This window comes from Podarcis melisellensis (assembly GCF_964234715.1).
Source record: "Podarcis melisellensis genome assembly, chromosome: 1".
Classification (NCBI taxonomy): Eukaryota; Metazoa; Chordata; class Lepidosauria; order Squamata; family Lacertidae; genus Podarcis; species Podarcis melisellensis.
The window spans coordinates 134,484,085-134,508,527 of record NC_138528.1 but is presented as its reverse complement, the minus strand read 5'-3'; the positions used below and the strand labels follow the sequence as shown (position 1 = coordinate 134,508,527).

At 43.0% G+C, this 24,443-nt stretch overlaps 1 protein-coding gene across 1 annotated transcript in view; it reads left to right on the top strand.

Moving 5' to 3' along the window:
- UNC80 (unc-80 homolog, NALCN channel complex subunit) overlaps nt 1–24,443 on the top strand; it is a 172,413-nt gene that overhangs the window by 83,406 nt on the left and 64,564 nt on the right. Inside the window, exons 22-28 of the mRNA XM_081900747.1 lie at nt 1,119–1,228; nt 5,587–5,799; nt 8,273–8,408; nt 14,935–15,068; nt 16,331–16,496; nt 22,502–22,705; nt 24,161–24,261. Coding sequence (XP_081756873.1) covers nt 1,119–1,228; nt 5,587–5,799; nt 8,273–8,408; nt 14,935–15,068; nt 16,331–16,496; nt 22,502–22,705; nt 24,161–24,261 — 1,064 coding nt within the window. The remainder of the gene's footprint in view (nt 1–1,118; nt 1,229–5,586; nt 5,800–8,272; nt 8,409–14,934; nt 15,069–16,330; nt 16,497–22,501; nt 22,706–24,160; nt 24,262–24,443) is intronic.

Below are 24,443 nucleotides of genomic sequence, written 5' to 3'. Positions count from 1 at the left end.
CAGAATCAGTAAAATGACTTTCATCCATCCAAATAGCCTCCCTGCCCCAGAGCCCAAGCACTATTTGTTTGGACCAGGTACAAACAGGTCACATACCACCCCCGCTCCCCTTGCCAAATAAAAGGTCTTGTCTGTTTTGAAAATTGATTGATAGCTTCTTAAGGTCTCTTTGTTTAAGCTCCATAGGTATTATTGTGGCTTGGTTTACAGCCAGTATATTGTAGGCATACACAAATGACAACTAGCATTTATGCACCCATCCCCATTCCCATTTTGTCTGGAGCCTGGCTCATGCCTTTTTAGGAAACTTGTGAACTGTACAGGCTCCCACTATCCCGTCTATCCGATGGATTCTGTGTCATGTGGTTTTTCTTGCCCGGGGATAGACAATACCAGCAAGGGACTAAGGGACGATGAGATTTGTAGTTCTCAAGTAAGCATGTTGCATGAGTAGGCAAACATCCCTGTTTCTCAAATTGCAAGTATTAAGAGTTTCAAATTACAAGCACCCTCTCTGGGCCTGGGCGAGTGGCAGGTGTTCAGAACACTGCTTCTTCTCCGGCAATTGCTGCAAATCGCACATGTATCGCCAAAAAGATACAGGGAAATAAGTTTGTATAGACACCTTCAAGCACATTCTTCAAATTCAACCTCAGTTTTCATCTTATGGGCTGCTTCCTTAACCTCTAGGGCTGAGTAAACTGCTGTCCCTCCTTCCCACAGTGCTTAGGCCTGCCCTGCACCTGGACTCATAGAATGGTAGAGTTGGAAGGGTCCACAAGGGTCATCTAGTCCAACCCCTTGCAGTGCAGAAATATTTTGCCCAATGTGGCGCTCGAATCCATGATCCTGAGATAAAGAGTCTCATGCTCTACTGGATGACCTGTGTCCAAAGTGTTTAACTGGGAGTTCAGTTTTGCCTTTGTTTTATCTTGCCATATTTAAAAGCAGCGAAAGAACTGTAATGGAGGAAGTGGGGAGGCCATTTTGTAAGCAGAATTTCAAAGAAAGTGCCCATCTTGTTAGAACTTTGTGGCGATGTTTTGCTTTCTGTTGTTGACCGCGAGTGGAGTGGTAACCTGTGGTTCTTTTCAGCTATGCATCTCCTGGCTGATTCATTTCTCCTCATTTGTGGTGTGTTTCTCTGTGGTGTGAATCCATCCTTACCCATTCTGTCACACATCTTCATCTTTCTCTCGCTGCTTCTTCAGATTGCTCTGGGTGTAAGGTAAGCTATTGCAGGGTATTTTCATAATACCTTGACATTCAGCATGCTAATTTTCTCTGAGGACAATGCTTATAACACTTGCTTTATGTGTAAGGATGGGTCAACAGGAATTTGCATCACAAGGAATTTGCATCTCTCTTTGACTGAGAGATCTCTTTAGGCATAAGATCCTGCAGGAACTAATTATGCAATCAAGAACTAAGGGCCTTGTTGCCAGGCAATGAACTCCTTTTGAGCAGACCAGGGACAAACCATAGCTTACAGTTTAAAGCATGTTTAACTTGGCATGCTTAGAACTGCACATACCTATTTCTTTAGGAAAATGAACCATGGGATTTCTGATCAGGGGCACGACATGGGAGTAGATGCTCCCTGCATTATGTCACCCCAAAACACCCCTCAAATGTGCTATTTGCACATGAAGGTGCTGGACCAGTTCCAAGCACATTTATTAAAACACTTTGTCCAGTGGCTGGGAAAACCTGATTTAGAACTCGAGGAACCCATGGCCATCCATATGTTGTTGGACTTCTCAGCCCAAGCTTGCATGACCATGCTCAAGGATGATGGGTTTTGTAGTCCCAACAACATTTGGAAGACCACAGGTTCCCTCACCCCTCATGCTCTACAGTAGTTTTTCTCAGTTTTGAACTCAAGGTTGTCTTCTAAATGTACTCTTCTGTTCCATGCCCCTCTCTCCCACTGAGCAACAGCAAACTGCTTGGCACATGAACACTCAGAATCTGACCAGGCGAGCCTGGTGGCTCTCTGCAGTCTTATTGTTGCTGTTGCTATTTACTTAGTAAATTTGTATTCTATCCTTCACCCGTAGGTCTCAGGCCGTTTCACAGCATAAAAATACAGTATGTATATATAATGAATAGAACAAAGTAGAATATGGACTTGCTTCAGGACCTGTTTGCATTTGAGACTGGTTTGGTGGGAATGTCTTCTAAGGCACCTTTTGCCATGAAGGAATGCCCTGCCCTGGAATATTCATTTGGCTTCCACTATAGCATTCAGACTTTCCATTCCAAGCTGAAAACGTTTTTGTCCGGACAGGCATTTCGTCTGTTAGATACTTAAAGTTTGTTCTCTTGCCCTCCTCCACCCAATGCTCTTGTTCTCTCTTATTATTTGATTGGTGTTATATGCTGGTTTTTGTTTTTCATTTTTATTAACATTTTTTACTGAATTCTGTTGGGTTGTTCTTTGTGGATTGTTGTTTTGCATTTTGCATTGGATCTCATTGTGAATTGCCTTGAGTGTCTCATATTGGGACAGAAAGACAGGATAATTTCAAAGAAGGAATATATTCATTTTTACCCACAGCTGCATGGTAAGGTTCTGCGGGCCGGGGAAGTAACCCTACATAGGTGCTAGAAGACAACCAGAACCCCATTCATGTGCTACTCACATGTGTATGAATATGGAGTTAGTGGGGCTGCACTTTTAGCCCTGCCCTTGATGTTGAGTGATTTTCCTCTAACTGCGTGATAGGCATGGTTGTCTGTAGAGAGACCCCCAGCATGCTTTGGAGGAAGTAGATGTAACCCCAGGGTCATCAGAATCAACACAGTAACATTTTAATAGAACCAGGCTCCCTCCCAGATACACACACACACACACACACACGTTTTATAACCAGACCAACAAGTGTGTGTTTAAAAAACACAAAAGAAGATCTTGTCGCACTTTAAGAACTAATAAATACACCGTGACATAATCTCTTCTGGGCCATAGCTGTTTCATCAAATATGGATTTGCAGAAGAATCTAGGGCTGATGGAGCCAATACCTGTGGAATGGTCTCTCTAACTTTTTAATTAATGGACTTTGGGGATGTATCATATTAAGAAATTAAATATGTAGCCTTTGCAAGTGAGAGGTTCAGCTGGAGAGGTTGTGGAGAGGTTATTATTACTCGTGTTGTGGATTTGCCACAAACCATAGGGCAGTAGTCAAGTAAGTTTCAAGTAGAACCACTGAAATTAATGGGTATGACTATGTTAGTAACATTAATTTCACTGGGTCTACTCTGAGTAAAACTTAGTTTAGTACAACCCATAGATCTTATTGCAAAGTGTCCTGTCATATTTGAAGAACGCAATCCAGCAGTTAGCACAAAATTGAATTAAAATGTACATCACAAGAAGAGATAAGAGGAACGATAAACAAGGTGAGTATTTCAAAATGTACTTGTGGTTGTGACACCAGTAACTATGGTTTGCCATAAATCAGGAAGTTGCTAATTGAATTGAGACAGGGAACATCAAAAGAAGGGGGGAATGTGAGCACATGGCTTGTTCTTATAGTGCCAAACCAAGGTGAACTGGCCTAATGTTTTATGAGCTAGGAACTGCTCCAGTCTGAATTGCTTACTATGTTGGATCCAAATGTCTGCAGCATTCAGGTCAACCTAGATGAAAAAGTCTTTGCACCTTTTATTCCTGGAGGCTCTAGACCAGGAATTTTCAGTCTGATGCCTTTGGGTGCCATCAAGGCTTCCAGTGGTAGCCCTAGGCAGGTATCATGGACTATGACTTTCATCGTTGTTGTGAAGCAGGACCTGGAGGAATTTTACCTTTATGCTTTTCATATAATCAGTTATCCATACAATCAGTTATCAGTTATCAATATATTCATATAACCAGATATTTCTACAGTGATTTTATAATCCATGTTTGAATCGTGAAAGCTTCTGCTTAGCCTAATAGCAAATTGCTTAGATCTGAGAAATCCGAAATGAACTTTGTCCCAGTATCTCCTTGTTCTCTCCCTATCTCACTGAACAAGAAAGGGGGAAGTGATAAATCTGATGTGCTGGCACATTTTCCCCCTTGTCCAGACAAGGTCTGAGCAGTGAAACAGGAAACCGCAGAATGTCCCTTATAGCAGATGGTCCGTAGGAGCTCAACAGCCGAAGTTCCTCTTTACCCTAAGTTTCTATTCCTTGCTATAAATCTGGGGGATAGGTCGGACTGGTGTTCAAACTAAAAAGCAGAAGTTGGGAGAGAACTCTTTGTACGGTCAGGAGCAAGGCTTGTATGCGCTCATTAGCTTATTTTGCTGCCGTTCGCAATTGTATCCTATTATGTCATGATCTGTGATGTATGTACTCAGGTATAAAAGCCCCTGGGCGATAGGGCTCAGGGCCCAGTCTTTTGGAAAAGATTCCACTGGGTCAATTATTGCTCAGCAATAAACCTCACTTTCCTTTTCTCCAATTGCTGCATCTGTCAATTCTTGGACTATCTGAATTGGTCACTGGTACCTTTAAAAATCCTTGCAACAGTTATACAACTGTTGTAGCCCTTCTGGAAAGTAACTTATGGGGCAAAATGTGCAGGTACCTTCCAAGTGATTTCTGTGCAATGAGAGTGGTGTATATTTTTCCTACTCCTGAGGAATGCTACCTGTTTTTATTAGAAGCGACAGCATCTCTCTCTCTGTGTGTGTGATCTCCACAATAAGGACCAGCAGCAAATAGCTGGTTTCCCATAGTAAGCATAAGGTTGTCAGGGATGGTTGTCTCTCTTATATTGTGTTATGCCATGCTTCCCATTGCAGCCACTTTGTGTTGTGGCACACACCTTCTATTGCAGCCATAGGAACCAACTCCTAGGGGCCGAGGTCCCTTCACCCCACCAATAAAGTATTTGAGGGGGCTGCATCGCAAAAGTTGATGGACATTGCCATTCAAATTGTGTGTGTGCACCACATCATGTGATTGATTATGTGGCGTATTGTTTCCTATCCCCATCCCCAATATTTTATTCACGTTGGCAAACCTGATGGCAGCCATTTTGAGACTGGCACCCCCAGCACTCTCAGATTTAAAATATACCCACTGGTCAAAAAAGAGTGATGACTACCTGCTCTAGAATCATGGAAACGGCACTGCCTGAAGATCAGGGGCATGCCATTTAAAGGTTTTTCGTAGGAATATAAAAAAGCAGTCTTGTCTTCAGAACTTTCATTGGGAATATCAGCAACCTGGCTGTGGGTGTTGCAATTCAATTCAGTGGATACTTGCTCCTAAGAAAGCAAAATCAGTATATTTAATAATAGCACTTAACAATTTTTCTCTAAATAACTGAAGAGAAACTGTAACTATGGCATTGCTTGTTTGGTTGAAGCCATCACCAAATTGATATTATAGGCTACTTCTACCCTTGTCATCTAATGAATTGGCATGACCACATGAGCGATCTATCATATTTGACTCAATAAACTACCTTGTAGCTGAATTATGAAATCTAAATCCTGTCAGTTTGAGTATATAAATTGGTACCACATTTTTTTAGAAATGTTTGGGTTTTTAAAAACTGTTAATGAGATTTTCACAACACGTTCTAGGAGGCACCAGTGGTAGCAAGAGCAGCCCTTTTCCTGGAATGTGCTCGCTTCGTTCACCGCTGCAACCGTGGCAACTGGCCAGAGTGGATGAAGGGACACCATGTGAACATCACTAAAAAGGGTCTTTCCCGTGGGCGCTCCCCAATAGTGGGGAACAAACGTAACCAGAAGTTACAGTGGAACGCAGCCAAGCTCTTCTATCAATGGGGAGATGTAAGTTCAACCTTTCTCTCTCTCTCTCTCTCTCTCTCTCTCTCTCTCTCTCTCTCGTAATCAACATTATTCAGAAACATTTGTGTTTAGTTCTGAACATTCCATATTGCTTTCTAGACCAATCTGGAAACAGGAAACAGGTACATGCTAGAAACCTGGAAGTCAGAGTAGCCACCTTCAGAAGTTATCCTCCACCAGCCTGCGTCACATGAGCAGAGCAGTACCATGTGCAATGCCTTCTGGTGCATGTGACCTGGATGGCTGCCACTTTGCCTTTCAAAGGTCTTTCTCAGTGGTGTTTTATGAGATGCTTTGGGAGAAGGCAAGTAAGCGAGAGAGCCAGCCAGCCCAGCCCAACAAGTGTCACTGGTTTCAGCTGGTGAGGATGGTAATGGTGAGCTGAAAGCTGTCATTGGGAATGTCTGGATGGGGAACCTGTCCCCACTCCTTTCTTCATCTACAGCCTAAGACAGTCTCCTGATTCTGCCTAATGATAGAAATGGCCAATGAAGGAAGGGGGGGAAAGCTGAAATAAGGATGCAGCGTGGGGAGAGAATATTCATTCAGTTCAGTTACATGTACTTTTAAGTTTAAGTTGGGTGAGAAGGACTAAAGGGATTGCACTCCATCTTCCTTATTAATTTCTTTTTTAAAAACACCTGCACATAGAAAGCTTACCTGGAGAGGAGGATTCCAGCTTTTTCTTCTTAGTACAGTTGCATTTGACTTTATTCAGTTTTCATTTTAGCTTCTCATTTTTCATTTTAGTTTCTCATTTTTCAGCTTGCTGTGTTTCTGCATCAGTTTGCAGTTTTTTAAAAGTCCTCATGAAAATTTGTATAAGACTTTGTTTTATGTGATATAATGATTACATAGAATATGATTTGAATTTGTTATATGATCCATTCTGGGATTTTTGTGTGCTGCAGAGGGAGGTAAAGGTAAAGGTAAAGGTACCCCTGCCCGTACGGGCCAGTCTTGACAGACTCTAGGGCTGTGCACTCATCTCACTCTATAGGCTGGGAGCCAGCGCTGTCCGCAGACACTTCCGGGTCACGTGGCCAGCGTGACGAAGCTGCTCTGGTGAGCCAGCACCAGCACAGCACACGGAAACACTGTTTACCTTCCCGCTATAAAGCGGTACCTATTTATCTACTTGCACTTAAGGGTGCTTTCGAACTGCTAGGTGGGCAGGAGCTGGGACAAACGTTGGGAGCTCACCCCGCCGCGGGGATTCGAACTGCCGACCATGCAATCGGCAAATCCTAGGCGCTGAGGTTTTACCCACAGCGCCACCCGCATCCCTGCAGAGGGAGGTAGAAATCTGGTTTGCCTTAAGGCAAATCACTCTATGCTGGGCTTGTTCCTCAGTCTTCAATATGTGGGTAATGATGCTGATCTGCCTTATGGGACTCTCGTAAGGATTATCGAAAGATATGTTGAAGTACTTGGAGCATTTTAAAGTACTGTATAAATGTTTTATGATAATAATCTATTCTATTTCTTTTCAAATTTTGAACCAGTTCAATATAAACAGAAACATGTTATAAAATGGAAACTAATGGAGTTTGAACCCTTTGGATCATTTAAATTAGAGGCGTGCCCTGGCCACCAGATTTGGTTCAGACCAAATATTTTAGAGGCTATGTCTTTCCCTTTTGACAGAAGTGGATGGAATTTGGAGTCATACCAGGCCTTCCAGAGTGGATAAAGCTTGCCTATTTATGGGCAAATCAGCCCAGGTGCTAGGCACTGCTTGAAGCTTAATTTTGTTTAAAAAGCAGGGGGGACCCCTCAATCTCCCTAAGTGTTTTGTGGGCAAATTGGTCTGAAAATTGCAGGCATGAGAGAGATGCCCCTGGGTAAGAAACCTGCCAAATTGTAGATAAATAAGTAAAGGAGATTTGGAGCCAAACTTGATTTTAGTTTGAGAAGAACTAAAAGAGTTTTGCTTTCTGTGTAAAACATTCTCTTACTGCAAGCTTAACCTTTCAGGCATAACAGAGCTCCCCTCTCTGCCCTCTCACCTCTTGATATCTTCCTTAAGCTTAGAGAGGTATGCTCAGCTCTGAAAATCTCCTCCTTCCCACATTGTTTTCCTCGGGGTAGAGACTTGAGCAAAGCTGCTCCACCTCCCCTCAGCACCCTGGTGTTTTCCCTATGTGGTAAGCTTAGAGACATAGTTTTTCTTTTAGTAGATGGTTGTCTGCAATGTTTTAATGCCAGGGTCACTGAGGCCCCTCTAAGTGCTTTACAGTTCTCTCTTTCAACTCATGCAGCCTCTTTACCTTGACCAAGCGCAGAACAGTCCCACCTGATAAATTTGCAAACACCCCTAATCTCAGTCTTTAACTCTTTCAAGCACACCGGCCATGTTCTTTATTTGAAACCTCCAGCTCTCTGGTGAAGCTTTGCTAACCTAAGTTACCTTTGTAACACTTCATTATTTTCCTTCTTTTGTTTCTCTTGGCAGGCAATTGGCATCCGTCTCAATGAACTCTGCCATAGTGAGAGTGAGAGCCCAGCCAATCTGCTGGGCCTCATTTATGATGAGGAGACCAAGCGAAGACTGAGAAAGGAGGATGAGGACGAAGACTTTTTAGATGACAGTAAGGAGACTCCCTTTACTACAAGAACCCCCGCTTGTAAGAATCTCTGCTTTAGGAACACTTAATTCTTTTTTATTTTCCTCTTTCATTCCCTTTCCACCCAATTGTATTCCACACTTACCTCCCTTTCCCTCTCTATCTATCTGTGCCAAGATGTAACATGTCATGTAGTGGTGGCAGCAGCAAAAAGGAATTGGATCCACAGAACAAGGAGAATAAGACTTTAATTCAGTGCAGCTAGTCATGTTCAACAGATAGTGGGACTCACCTTTCCATCTGCACCCAAATATTACTTCCAGCAGGTTCAGAGGGGTCTGGATGAGCATTACAATGCAGATACAGGCATGCACCTGAACTCTTATTGTGCCATGGACCATATATCTGTGGTAGTTAGAGATGAAAGTCAAATTTGGTTCTCTTTGCATTTAAAGGTAAAGGACCCCTGACAGTTAAGTCCAGTCGCGAACAACTCTGGGGTTGCGGCGTTCATCTCACTTTACTGGCTGAGGGAGCCAGCAGACAGCTTCTGGGTCATGTGGCCAGCATGACTAAGCTGCTTCTGGTGAACCAGAGCAGTGCACGGAAACCCCGTTTACAGGGCAGCAGCTGAAGAAGGAGCAAAAAGGGTTTTCTTGTGTGTTTGTTTCTTTGTGGCTGATTAGCTGCTCTCCCTGTGCAAGGGTCAGAGAGGGCAGGGTTTCTGTTGAGGCAGGTGATTTTTGTGCCTGAGAACTTGGAGAGCTGCTGCCAGTCAGAGTACACCAGAGATGGGGAACCAGCTTCCATCAGCCCCATCTTGCATGGCAATGGCCAGGGATGGTGGGAGATGCAGTTCAACAATATCTGGAGGATCTCAGATTCCCCACCGCTGGAGTGGACAGTAATGGTTTAGATGGACCAATGACCTTACTCAACAGAAGGCAACTTTTTATGTCCAGCGCTGCTTCTGGATGCGGTTCTCCTTGAATTGAATTAACCAACCATGAATAAAATTGATTGAGCTCTGTTAGCTTTTGGATGACTATTTGCCAGGTTGTTTTGATGGTCCTCCTTTCAAAAACACTGGTCATGTTTTATGTATGTAGTCCATATATAGTGAAAGTGGGCAAATAAGTATTTAATTAATTACAAAGATCCTGATCCTGAAGGGAACCTGCTGAGATTTTTAGTCAGTTTCCTCTGTTGCGTCCAAAAGTGTACACCGACCAGATCATTACAGGTGCTCCTGTAACATGGAAAACAGGACATCGCATAATGCAGTGTTACAATAGTACATATTCTTTATGAAGGCAGGAAGTTTTTAAAATCAAAATGAATATGCAGAACATGACAATACCTCATGCCAATACAGAGTGCAGTTTACACTGATGTTCAGTACCATATCCTCTCCAAACATCATATTTGTGTGTGAGCTCGCGCTACTGTTTTCCAAAAAGCATGTAATCCATTAGAGCTTTTTGTAAGTTTGTTGGCTTTGTTCTACAATTGCAATGTTCTAAGAACAGGGACGCGGGTGGCGCTGTGGGTTAAACCACAGAGCCTAGAACTTGCCGATCAGAAGGTTGGCGGTTTGAATCCCCGTGACGGGGTGAGCTCCAGTTGCTCGGTCCCTGCTCCTGCCCACCTAGCAGTTCGAAAGCACGTCAAAGTGCAAGTAGATAAACAGGTAGCGCTCCAGCGGGAAGATAAAGGGCATTTCCGTGTGCTGCTCTGGTTTGCCAGAAGCGGCTTAGTCATGCTGGTCACATGACCTGGAAGCTGTACGCCGGCTCCCTCGGCCAATAAAATGAGATGAGCACCGCAACCCCAGAGTCGGCCACGACTGGACCTAATGGTCAGGGGTCCCTTTACCTTTACCTTTTAAGAACAGATTAGTAAAAAGCTATGGAGGAACGCTAGTATAAATATTTGGGTTAGAATCCTAGTTAAAATATGTAATTAATGGAGCCAGGTGTTGTCTTCTCTCTTTACATAGACATAGTTTGAAGTTTAAAGCAGGAGGATATGTAGAGGGGTCTTTATCTTCACCCTCACATTGCAAACATTGCTCAAGTTGCTGTCTACATGGAGTAAAATTGGAGGTATTTAATGGAGTAAAATTGGAGATATTTAATGGGACTAGGTAGGTCTAGCTGCATAACTGCTTCTTTATGAGTGAACATAGAGAACAAAGTGGGATATCTAAGTCAGAGAGGTGTGGGCATCTAGAATTTGACATCCCTCCTGAATACATCTAATTCTTTTCTCCCCAAGCGCTGCAATACATGGCATAATTTGATTATGATTATGATAGCTGTGTGTAGAGAATTGCCTCTCTGCAAATGCCTGTTGTGTCTTCATGTTCTATTAGACTTTCTAGAGACACAATGGAATTATTAGTTTCCTAGTGACAGTTTCAGAAAAAAAATATTTATAGATATACTTTCATTTGTATAAATTGTCCCTCGGAAGAACTACTGTTTAGAGAAGGCCGCGACAATGGAGGTGTGGAGAAGGACTGTAGCTCTATGGTGTCTATTTTGTGTGTGAAGATGCCTTCCTGCATATTTCAAGCTTCATGGAAAAGGGCTGAAGAAATTAGTGGCTCTTTGTACTTGCATATGCTAAGAAAGGGAAAGGAGGATAACAAGGAAGTGTGCAGATATACCAGCTTTGCTAATTCTGGTACTCTGCCCCCCACCCAATTCTTATCACTCTCTGTTTCTTAACCTACTAACTACAGTGACACTGATTTCTTCTAGCAGTCTTCAGACTTAAATAGTTAGCACATAGAGATTTTGGCACATTCCATGTTTCCCCAAGTGGAGAGAGGATTCTAGCTTTGATTTCCTTTTGGTGGAAAAATCGTTTGAGCAGTAGCTACTTCTCTGTGCATCCTCCAGCTGGTCCCAGAACTTCAATTCTAGTAGAAGAGAGAGTTGTGTGGCAAGAGAGCTGGAAAGCAGGGGGGAAATTGACATTTAGAGGCATTTTAGAGGGTGTTCCCCACCAGTGGCGTAGCGTGGGTTGTCAGCACCCGGGGAAAGGCAAGTAATTTGTGCCCCCTAACCCGTGGATTTGCGCCCCCTAACCCTAACCCCCAGATGTTGTGCCCGGTGCGGCCAGCCCCCCTGCACCCCCCACGCTACGCCACTGCTCCCCACTTATGCGATTTTTGCTTATGTGTGCAGGGGCCCAGAACGCAGCCCCTGCATAAGTAGAGAGACACCTGTACATAAATCTAAACTGGGAGGAAGCTCACAGAATGCCCATGGATAATATCAGCTGTGTGCAGAGTGGTCCTCTCAGGACCTGGGCCTAGAAACCCTAAAAGGTGATCAGGGGCGCCGACTTATAAAAAATATTGGGGGGCGGGGGCCCATACCGACTTATAAAAAATATTGGGGGGGCCCAAGACCTCCAAACCGCTGCTGCTGGGGGAACGAAAGGGGCGAGCCCCGGGCTGCCCCGACCTTAAGTGAACCTGTGAGGGCCCACCGTGGGCGGTGAATATTAATGAGCTAGGGGGAATCCCCGCTTCTCTCGGGGCTGACGCCAGCCCCGCGAGATTGTTGATGGGTCGAGAGCCCGCAACCCCACCCCCTCTCTAGATCGGGAGTGGCTTTGTTTTAACTCATTACTGAATGTATTTTAAAAGGTAACTATCGTCAAACAAGGAAAATAAAAAATACCAACATAATTTTGTGATTTTACAAAGCATAATATAACTAATAATTTTCTTAAATTATTGGGGGGGCAGAGCCCCCCCAAACAAATTTTTGAGGGGGCTCGGGCCCCCTCAGGCCCCATGGAGTCGGAGCCTATGAAGGTGATGAGATCTAATTTGGGGGTTGGAGCTTAATTTCATCAATTGAGTTGAACTAACTGGCTAAATCTGTCATGGGCAGAGGCGAGACAAACCTGAAGCTTGGCTTGACGGTCCTATGGTGATGTGCTATAGCCCACTCTCATGTATGGCCCATGATGTGACAGTTGTGACAGAATGTCCTTTTGATGGGCACATCTGGCACTACTGTTGAGTGTTAGGCAAGGTGAGGAGAGACTTTACTTAGCTCAGACCTCCCCTCCTCTCCCTTCTTGATTCTCTCAGGGCCATAGCTGGAAGGGCAGTCATTAGGCTTCTAGGAACGAAGCAGCAATCATCTGATAAACAAAGACTACTTCATCATTACGTTATATGAGCAGTGCAATGAACTGAAGTGAAGACGAGCACCTGTAAATGCAGTGAGCACCCATTAGGGAAGCCATGGCCCTTGTGTGTCTGCCCCATGCCACCAAATCTTCCTCCAAAGGTTCAGTACGACATGTAGTAGATATGCACTTCCTGCATAGTGGTTCTAAGTATTCAACAGTGTAGTACAGCTTTTCTCAACCTTTGGTCCCCAGCTGTTGTCCAACTACAATTCCCATCATCCCTATGTTATGTTGGACGACACTTCGCATCATCTCTGACTACTGGTCCTGTTGGCTAGGGATAATGGGAGTTGTAGTCCAACATAACATAGGGATGGTGGGAGTTGTAGTCAAACAGTGCCTGGGGGGGCCAAAGGTTGAGAAAGCCTGGTACTGAGTATCAGTCAGAGTCCCATTCCCCACCCCGCCCCCGCCCCCGTGTTATGTGGCATAAGATTTGCATGGCAAACATTCACTAATATAACAGAAATGAAAATACAGAAATTTTATCCTTTCTATCCTACCTAAAACAACTGCAGTTTTGCTGTTGGTCAGTGTGTTCAATAACATATTTTTCAGTTAATTATTCCATCACTGTAATATATGATAGGAATATCCGAGGCCTAATCTAGTTCCTCTTCATCCTGGAGAAGAGTGACTAGTGGGGTGCCACAGGGTTCTGTCTTGGGCCTGGTCTTATTCAACATCTTTATCAACGACTTGGATGATGGACTCAAGGAAATCCTGATCAAATTTGCAGATGACAACAAACTGGGAGGGGTGGCTAACACCCGAGAGGACAGGATCACACTTCAAAACGACCTCGACAGATTAGAGAACTGGGCCAAAACAAACAAGATGAATTTTAACAGGGAGAAATGTAAAGTATTGCACTTGGGTAAAAAAAATGAGAGGCACAAATACAAGATGGGTGACACCTGGCTTGAGAGCAGTACATGTGAAAAGGATCTAGGAGTCTTGGTTGACCACAAACTTGACATGAGCCAACAGTGTGACGCGGCAGCTAAAGAAGCCAATGCAATTCTGGGTTGCATTAATAGGAGTATAGCATCTAGATCAAGGGAAGTAATAGTGCCACTGTATTCTGCTTTGGTCAGACCTCACCTGGAGTACTGTGTCCAGTTCTGGGCACCACAGTTCAAGAAGGACACTGACAAACTGGAACGTGTCCAGAGGAGGGCAACCAAAATGGTCAAAGGCCTGGAAACGATGCCTTATGAGGAACGGCTAAGGGAGCTGGGCATGTTTAGCCTGGAGAAGAGGAGGTTAAGGGGTGATACGATAGCCATGTTCAAATATATAAAAGGATGTCACATAGAGGAGGGAGAAAGGTTGTTTTCTGCTGCTCCAGAGAAGCGGACACGGAGCAATGGATCCAAACTACAAGAAAGAAGATTCCACCGAAACATTAGGAAGAACTTCCTGACAGTAAGAGCTGTTTGACAGTGGAATTTGCTGCCAAGGAGTGTGGTGGAGTCTCCTTCTTTGGAGGTCTTTAAGCAGAGGCTTGACAACCATATGTCAGGAGTGCTCTGATGGTGCTTCCTGCTTGGACTCTATGGCCCTTGTGGTCTCTTCCAACTCTATGATTCTATGATTCTATTCTAGTTGTGATGAAAAGCTATGGGGATTTTTCTTCCATTTTTAATTTTTTTTATTTTACCAATAGCATCTCCCCCTCCTTCCCAGTTGCTTTTCTTTATGCAGGGGAAGAGATAAGAGCAGCACTGGGTTTGGGTGAGTGTGGGTGAGAAAAGCAGCCACACCCTCTGGCACAGGGGCCAACTCTATGGGGATGAGCCCCCACTGTCCTGAGGGGCTGGGACCTCTGGGCCTCTCTGTGGCGGCAGAAGGCCTCGTTGGGCCTACCGCCTGGCGACAGGCCTCCCTGAGCCTCATGGCCTCCTCCCGATGTGTGTGACTTCACATGTGTGAAGTCATGCAGAACCCAGTCACGCAGAACCCAGTGCCTCTGCCCTCTGGTAGTCCTCTGCTCTGATAAAAATGTGTGACATTTCTGCTCTGAGAAAAATGTGTGACATTCTAGAGGTGAGCAGGGTCTAAGTGTATGCATTTCAACATCAGTGTTCATAGAACAGTTTGATTTTGAGACCACTGAAATCCTGTTGTTGTTGAATTACCAGTGCTACCTGGCAATAACAGCAAATGAGATTGTTAGTAAAAATAGAAAAATATTGCAAGGAGGCCATAGTGTTCCATATGCAACTTGTATTGTGTACCATGTGTGGTGCTGTCCATCTGTTTTTAAATATGTATTTTTCCTAGTGCTATTTTTAATAAAACCAATCTATATATAAATGTCACTTCTTAGGTACTGTGAACCCCACCAAATGTTGCTGTCCTTTTGCACTGAAGATGGCAGCATGTCAGCTCCTCCTGGAGATTACCACATTCCTTCGAGAGACCTTTCCCTACATGCCCAGGCCGCGGACGGAGCCTCTTGTGGTGAGCAAAAGGCAGGAATTTACTTTGTAGACAATCTAGGACAGGGAAAAAGAAAGAATAAGCACAAGTTGCAGAATTGGAGGGGGAAACCTGAAAATCAGCTGAGTAGCGGAAAAAATCTATTGTTAAATTCTTGTCAGGCTGCCAGAAAGGCCCCTCCGTCTGTTGTCTGATGCTGTAAGCAGACCAGGCACAGTGCTTGCAGTGATTAACTTTATTGCTCCGAGGTCAAAGAGTTAGCACCCAGCACTTCCATCAGTTAAGCAGGTCAGTTGCAGAAGCTAAAGCTCCTGCCCCTTCCGTCCCCTATTCATCCTCCCTCCATGCATTTTTTTTCATTGTGACTCAGATTTTCTTAACTGTTTCAGCTTTTTCTGGACTCTTCGTTCCTGTGCTGAGGGTGAACGAGCTGAGTCAGTACAGTACAGTACAGTGGGGATGGGGAACAAGCTGTATGGGGAGCAGGAGACACAGCTCCTTCTCCTTCTCTATCAGTGTCTGTGGCTACCTACCTCAAGACTCTCCCTTTCACCAGCACACTCTGCCGATGATTCCTCTCTGTCCTACCAGTCTGAACCTGGCTCAAAGTCCCCTTACCCCACTGGCTGCCCCCACTCTTCCTCATCCAACCAGTCCCTGACAATTCATGAGAAGCGAACAGACTCTCTCACCTACTTGGTGGGTGGGTGGTTCAGCGGGAGAGGAGGAGGCAGAGAACTGGAGGGGCAGCATTTCCTTCTTTGCCTCTAGCAGCAAAATGACCTGGGCCAGGCCTGATCAGTGTGGTGTAGGAGACAGTGTATGTACTTGGAGCTAGGGAAACCTGCATTCAAATCTCTGCCACACTGTGAAACTCACTGGCTAACACTGGGCACAGCCATCATCATCTTCATCTTCATCATCATCATTATTATTTTAGTTTCTACTCTGACTTGCAGGGCAAGGGATCACAACTTACAATAAACATGTGAAAAGCAATGCAACATTGCATAAGTAACATTTAATAAAAACAGTATCAAGTAAAATTATATATAGGTGGCTGGCAATAAAATGCATTGTCAACTTAACCTATTCCTTGTGGTTACTACCAGGGTAAATTGAGATGTCCCTATGTGCTCCTTGATGAAACAAGTGAGAGGTTAGAAGATACAAATGGAGAAAACAACCTTTCTGATTGAGTTTATTGGTCTTTTCCTTAACATTAGAATAAAACTTGGTACCCATGATATTCACGTGCTTCTGTGGTTCATGTAATATTTTAGGACCTGGAGAGTTGCAGGTTACGTTTGGACCCTGAGATGGATCGGCACAGGTATGAGAGGAAGATCAGCTTTGCTGGGGTTCTGGATGAAAATGAAGATTCAAAAGATTCCTTGCACAGCAGCAGTCATACCCTGAAATCTGACACAGGTTGTGAAGAGAAGAAAGGTTTGTTGCCTACTAAAGCTTCAAACTTTTTCCAGGTCTATTGTTTAGCGCTGGACTTCTATGTCCTAACTTTCGAAATTGTTTTAAGAAGCGGGAAGCTATGGAGCCACAAGGCTGAACCATCACTAGCCCCAAAATATGTTTACTCTTAAGGCATAACTCACTGTGGTTGCTAAAGCCAGCAGAGTGTCTATCATTGTAATGCCATTTCATGCACACCTGCGCACGCACACAAAAACAGCCTCTTGGTTCAAGTGTTGCAATACAAAATACAATTAACAGTTACTTATACAACACTATTTTGGACAATAAGTAATAGTTCAGGGTATGAGATGTAGCATAGAAAATTGAGACAGCAAGCTGTTTACTTTTTTGAAGTCTCACAATGTAGAAATTAGGGATTTCAAAGGAGCAGCAGGCTTTGCTGCCATGAAGAACCGTAAGTCTTTGGAGACACTGACTATATTATTTGGCTGCTTTCTTGAGACTCCAGCAAGTACCTGGCAAATCACCCTTCCTAGCTCGAATCTGTTTGAAAACCTGGTTTCCAAACATCCTGTCTCTCTCATACACTTCTGTATATGACAGATGTCGGGTGTACAAGATAACGAGGCAGCTATAATTTGTTCCTACCTATTGCTTTCAGTCATCCCTGCCATGATTTCTGTCCTTCCAAGATAGCAGAACCCCACTTAGAAGTATATAACTCAGTCTTAAACTCCTCAGCACGGGACTTCACAATGCATAAAACCAGATGCAGCCCTTGAACCATGTATGGTGACACTGCCCCTGCCCCCTGTCCAAGGGCTTGATAAACCTGCCTTGGGAATTGCAGAAACAGGGTTTGCTCAGCTTATTAACTCACAAGTTGTACAGTCCCGCCCTACAATTCTCAACATATTTAGGTGAAAGTAAGTACTGAAGTAGAGTACACTTTCAAGTTAATGCTTAAGATCTCCACCAGTGTAGGTTCAAATATTCTAAAACTCTCCATGAGTATGGTTACATGGAGTAGTAACACCAGACTCAGCACTACCATGCTGATGAAACACCATTGCCTAATAGTGGTTTGTGTAAACACGGAAACCCATTTAATACCTGTTGCATTTGGGCAGATCACCAGGAAGCAGTGCTTGACGAACATGGTCATCCTGGTCCAGACATTACTTCCTCCACACCACAGTGGCCATGGAGATGTGTCTCTAGTTTCTTTGCCTCTGAACTGGCACAGTTAAGCTGTTGGCTTTGCCAGAATAGCTTTTTTAAACCAACAGAGAGATCCTGTTTTATGGCAGTGAGCAATGAATTTCTCTTATTTATTTGTTTTTTGTCACAAGTCTGTTCATTGTAAATTAATTGAAAGCATCACTTTGCCTGTGATTGGCTTCTGATTTACATAGGAAATTGGTTTCTAATCTCTGTGAAGTCATCTTCTCTTGGCAGAATTGCATAATATATGTTTTATCTGTCTTTCACATTAGTAGATACTGTTGATATCCTATCATCATTACAGATCCCCAATCAAATCAAGTAAAAGAACCCCAGGTGCTTCTTGCATTATGTTATTTGCATACATTACAGGTTTTTCAAAATCTGCATAACACCAATTTATTTAAAGATATAATTAAATATTCTAAATATAGCTACATTGTGCTGCATCAGTGGTATAGTATCTGTGTGCTTTTTACATTATTATTTGCAAATTCCTATGAGTCTCTTCCATGTTTACAGATGTACTTGAAGATGACTTGCATGGATGAGTAGTCTCTTTGAACAATAGGTGTGCTATGGAACCTTTTTGGTGTATTTATTATCCACATCAGTTGTTCTCACGCAGCTCTCTATGAAGATACCATATGTAAAACCATACAGAGCAACAGTGCAAATTCAGTGTGCAAATTATACGTGGCATGGCATAGCATTGCAGGTGTTTTGGGCATAGTCACATCATGTGAGTTCATATCGCAAAAGCAACACGGTTCAGTGCAAGATTATTTCTTTTACTAGCCAGAGAGAGGGGTGGGGAGATTTGTACCTGGTCAGATCATTTTTCCAGCCCAGACTTGTAATGGTTTTCTGAGGACCCAGGCAGTCGTCTTTCACAATCAAGCTACTTGTGATTTTCTCCCACCCCCTTTCTTCTTCTTTTTTTGTTAGATAAGCCCATGCTTGAATTTGAGACCAGAGCATAGGCTAATATGATAGAGACTATCAGTAGTAGTGACTTGTATGAGTTTCTGGAGGTTTGCAATACTCAACTCTACTTTGAGATGAGTTTCATAGCCTCTGAATTATTTTCCAGCTCAGGTTTTAATCTGAGCTGGAGAAAAAATACAAGGGAGGGAAGGAGCAGGATTTTGATTTCCTCAGAAATAAGTGGAACTTCCTCATGATTCTGAGGGAGTAACTGATGTGAGCTAGGAGAAACTCACCCAGTTCAGGACTAGCCACTAATTCTCTTGAAGGCATCTCAACACTTTCTGTCTATGTGATTCTGGAAATGCAGCCAGATTTCTAGAATCTACCTTTCCCATCATTTTAGCATTGAATTTTTCTCTTCCTAGCATAGCTGCTCACATTGTTTAGTTCTTAATTAATTATCAATTGCCTATTTTTACTAAAATTACCCAACAAGGCAACATAAGAATAGAAAGTACCGTATTTTTTGCACCATAACACTCACTTTTTTCCTCCTAGAAAGTAAGGGGAAATGTCTGTGCGTGTTATGGAGGGAATGCCTATGGGTCGTGGGGGGGGGGGGATCTTCTGCAGTCGTGAGCAGAGGATCCATGGTTCCCCTCCCTCCCCTCCTCCATGGCTCGCTTTGAAACAGCAAAGCGGGAGAAGAGCCGCTGAGTGGGGAGGAGAGAGGGACAGAGAGCCTGCTTCTTTAAAGGAGCAAAGCGGGAGAGGAGAGGAGCCGCTTACACTTGTACACTTACACTCCTTACACTCCTCTCTCCTCACTCAGCTAGCTAAATAGCAGCAAAGTTTTTCAACTCGCTAAGCCGGGGATGAGCGGGGAGGAGGGAGAAAAGCAGAGCCTGCTTGCTTTAAAGGAGCAAAGTGGGAGAGGAGAGGAGCCTTCTCCCCTTATACCCCTCTTCTTCATTATTAGCAGCATCCTTCTCCACACACCCCACGCGTGCTCCTTGTCCCTTGAGTGCTTTTCCTTCCCTCCCCACTTAAAATGTGGTTACAAAGGATCCTCAGGATTTTTGCATTGGGCTACTCCAAACTCCCTGTCAGATCACATGTCTGTGGCCACAGCATGAACCACAAAAATCATACATCCACTGTTTCATTTAGAATATTTTTTTCTTGTTTTCCTTCTCTAAAAACTACCTATGTGCGTGTTATGGTCGGGTGCGTGTTATAGAGCGAAAAATACGGTAACAATAAAAATGTATATAATGTAAATTCAGTAAAATAGATCAGTTCAGCAAACACACATCAGAATGTAATACAATCATGCTTTCAGTAAAAGGAGCTTTAATGTGTTGCTTAACAATTGCTAAAATGCAGTCCCATGTAAAAAAACCTGTTCAGAATTGACTTTGTTGTGGCACAAGGGATTTCTTATGTAAGACTAGATTGCAGATGGTAGATTGTTAGTAAGATGCTTTATGACACTTTGGAATTGACTATGATGAACATATTCAATTGTTTTATAATTTAAATTATTCTTTTCTCAAATTTAAAGGTAACAACATTTGCAGATTTTGACAAAGGCATCTCTTGTTCAGCTAAAATCTGTTATCTGATTTTTCTCATCTGCAGTGGCAAGGACAGGCTTCAAATCACTTTGAAAACCATTAACCTGTTTCTTCCTTTCACACAACATTCACCTCACTTGTATGATAATAACTTTTCATTGATTGGGCAACCAAGGTGTGTTTTTAAAACTATGTAAAAGCTATGTTTTTACAGTCACTGAAAGGTGGGTCCTGTATAGATATACTAATTAGGGCTAATTAGTAGTCTTGGAAAATATATTTATTATTGTGAACTAAGCCGTGTACTTTACTACCACAGTGTTGTCCATTGTAGATTATTTGGGGGAAGTCATGACCAGCTAGTATAAATCTTGCACAGCATTGCAAGACTGAGTCAATAGATGACATTGCATGTCATACTCTTGCTCCCATTTTTAAAAATTGTTGTTTTTTGGTCTGGATAAATAGGAATAACAGTGACATATTTTGTAACGCTGTTAGCCAGTGCAATGCAAATTATAAAGCAATTGGAGCATTTTACATTCCGATCAGCATACAAAGGACTATAAGTTTTACTCAGTTTGTTGTGCCTTGCTCATATTAGTGTCTGCAGGATGCTGTTGTTCTTGTTGTTGTTCTTGTTGTTAACATGTTTCCTAGAAATAGTTTTTCATTACAGGAGATCTTATCCAGCACTAACCATCAAGCAAACTGGATTTTAGCTTCCAGTCCATCACAAAACAATAAAGACTTCTGCCTTGTAGTTTCTTAAAGTTGTTGCTACGAAAACCTTTATCAACTAGACATGACTTTTTTAGGAGTATCAAGTCCTCTTTACTTCATGCATCAGATGAAGAGGACTGTGGTCCATAATGAATATTTTAGGTTTTTTAAGGCACTGCTCAAAATTCTTTGTGATTATCTCTCTGGCAGTGTATCACATGACCTGTTTCCAAGTCATTCAAAAATATTCCCCTAATTGTGGTAGCTCTAAAATGCAAACACAGTTAAATGCAAAACATAACTAAGACAATAATGCTAGAGCCTGGAACACCTCTGAGCAGAACTGCGCATTCAACATGGCAGAGTGTCAGTGTGTCTGGAAATCAGAAGGATACTCCCAAACCCATTTTTTGTTGAATTTAGACATATCTCTTCTCACCACTGCACATTTCTCTGGCCTGCCCCTGCTCAAAAAGTGACAGCTATCATTTATCTACATTGCACCTGTGCAGTATGTTCATCTTAAGTAGATGTTCAGTTAAGTGTTGCAACATTTGGACTTGCATAATGTCATGTATTGCCTTAAAGCTGAGTGGAAAACAATGTGTAAATGACTGGTGCTTCAAACCATTCCATATCTTTGTGCTCATTTAAACACACACACACACACACACACAAAAAAAAACCTCAGCATCCACAGATGTCTTTAATGCCCGAAAGCTGCTGAAAGGAGTTGGACTACATGTTATTGCTTTTTCTGTAAAATTCTGGTGAAGTTTAATATACAAAAACAGCAATCTGTTCAAAGGTAATACCGAAACTGGGCAAGCAAAGTAGACTCTTAGCTTCAGAAAGCAGGCTGCCTATTTACAATCATGAATGGTGCATGATTGAACACTGTGATTCTATAACAAGATTTAAACAACCTTCTGCTAGCAGGAGGATAGGTTTGCCCCTGGCATCTTGTCTACAACTCAGTCATTGGTAGCCAGCAATTGATGTAGATGCAATGGTGTAAATCAGGCATGGCCAAACTTGGCCCTCCAGCTGTTTTGGGGCTACATCATCCCTGACCAATGGTCCTATTAGCTAGGGATGATGGGAGTTGTAGTCCCAAAACAGCTGGAGGATAGAAATTGTCTCTCGTCATATTGCTGAAGAATAAATCTGGAGCAACATGGGTTTTTTTGAGAGGGGTGGGGGGAGCACAAATTGTAGCTTTGATTGTTTAGCTATGGGGTTTCCAACAGTGCCTCTTACACAGCATTTTCATGATACTAATGACTGAATTGAAGGATAATAATTGAACTGAGTAACAGGCAAGAAATATGTCACATCTTTGCCAAGGTATCCCTTGCTGGATGATTAATAGAGCTGCATTGGCATTGGCTTTGGAAGGAGCCGCTTGCCGGTCTTCCTTGAGAGAAGGAAAGGCTCTGCAATGCATATGGGGGGATGGAGGGGTAGGAATATAACTATATATATCTCTATATTTAAAATACAATTTTAATTTTTAAATGGGAAAACCTAAGGGGGAAAAAGTCCTTTCTTATTCTTTTAATACAGTTCCCAGCAGGAAGATCAGGATAGGAGGCTCCCGCTTGCTCCAGATTAAAGGAACCCGCAGTTTCCGGGTGAAGAAAGGGGGTTCCCTGTCCAGCATTCGCCGGGCCGGCAGCCTAAAGAGCACCAAGTTATCACGTCAGGACTCAGAGTCTGAGAATGAGGAGCTGCAGCTGTCCCACAGCAGGGACACTGTCACTGACATAGGTAACATAGATGAGCTGGGCTAAAAAGGGAGCGGGATGATGAGGCAGCAACTCAAGCAGGTCTAGGGAAGTAGGAAAAGGGCTTGTAGGCTAGGCAGACCCTCCAGTTATTTGAGCTGAAGTAAGGAGAAGTTCACACTTTTTGCATGATTTAAATACATGGCAAGAGCAGAGATTGAGTCCTGCCATTGGTACACGAGGTAGTCAGATCTGTTCCACTCAAAGGATGTTAAGTTTTAAAAATCTAAACGTTTGGTGCATGGATTCACTATACAGGCATTTTCCTGACTGCCAACCCGATGCATGCCATGCTTAGAAAGGTATATATAAAAATACCATATATTATATATCTATATGGCATATATAACAGCTGTGGTATTTTTTATATATACATATATATATATATACATATCTCAATATTATGTACAGTACTGTGCATATAGCTGTATATATACAATATGTATATATTATGCTGTGTATGAGATATAAATATATGTGTGCTCGTGAAACTCCAAAATATTAGTTCCCAAAGATTTCACATACAGAGAAGTCAGGAACAGATAAATCCTGCACTTGAATCTCCTTTCCCCTTCTGGTCTCAGTGGCATTGTCCATGCTCTTTTCTTCCACAGGGAAATTCGAGTTCAGCCAGCTACATATTCATTTAAAGAAAGGGCAGGGAAGAACTAATTGGAAGTAAGCCATGTCTCTTACTAAGCCAGTACTAATGTTACAATCTCCATTACTCAGATTTTGTGCTAAAGGTCTGGCAAATTGGAAGGCCCATTTGGCAATAAATACATCCAGGAAACTCTGGGGTCAGAGAGAGCCCTCCCCCTGCCTTTGTCCTCTAGCTTTGGTCAGGATTTTTCCCCCTTTCATTCCCAGGCGTTTTAGAGTCCTTTGATGGGACCTCGTAGGGCTGTAGCCTGTATGCGGCAGCAGTAGTTATAGCAAAAGGGCTGCCGCTACAGGACCATACAGTTGGTGTTGTTTTTTAACCACAGAGCCCAGTCAATGCAGATCACTGAAACCAACAATTTTGCAGCATCTTGACGATGCAAGAATTCTCCTTCTCTTTACTTAACCCTCCCCTCTTCCAGAAAAGGGAGTAACGTTTATCCCTGATTAGTTGTTCTTTCAATGGCTGTTATGAATTATGCTTGTAATTTCCAGCCCAGCGGGTAATTGGGGCCATAGAAGAAGGTTGGGTTGGGAATGAGAATAAGGGGAAATGTCTGACATTTGTTGAGAATAGCCAATGTTACTCCATCAGTGTTTGGCTCATTAGGCTGGTATGCTAATGGCATGTCATTTCTGGCACCCTTTAGGACATGTAACATTAAGAAACTGGCCTGGATTACAAGCATATACCATAGTTTTTTTTAATAAAAAAAACAACCACAGGAAGCATGGAAAAACCAAACTACTTGGGTGTATCTTTTTTCTTTTGAAGAAGGAAGCCCTTGGAGTGCAAGTGAACCCAGTATAGAACCTGAAGTATTAAGCAGCACAGGCACCGAAGAGAACTATCACCGGAATATGTCTTGGCTGCATGTAAGTAGAGATCACTGGCGAGGTCCTAGAATCTCAGCTTGTTGCACACAGAACTCACAACTGATCATCAGGGTAGAGTTATATGTTTTTGGGCCGAATGATGACCCTCCCCCCAGCTACTCCAGTGTTTGCTCTCCCCTTCACTGCCCCAAATTCCCATTGAGACAAGTTAAGGCATCACT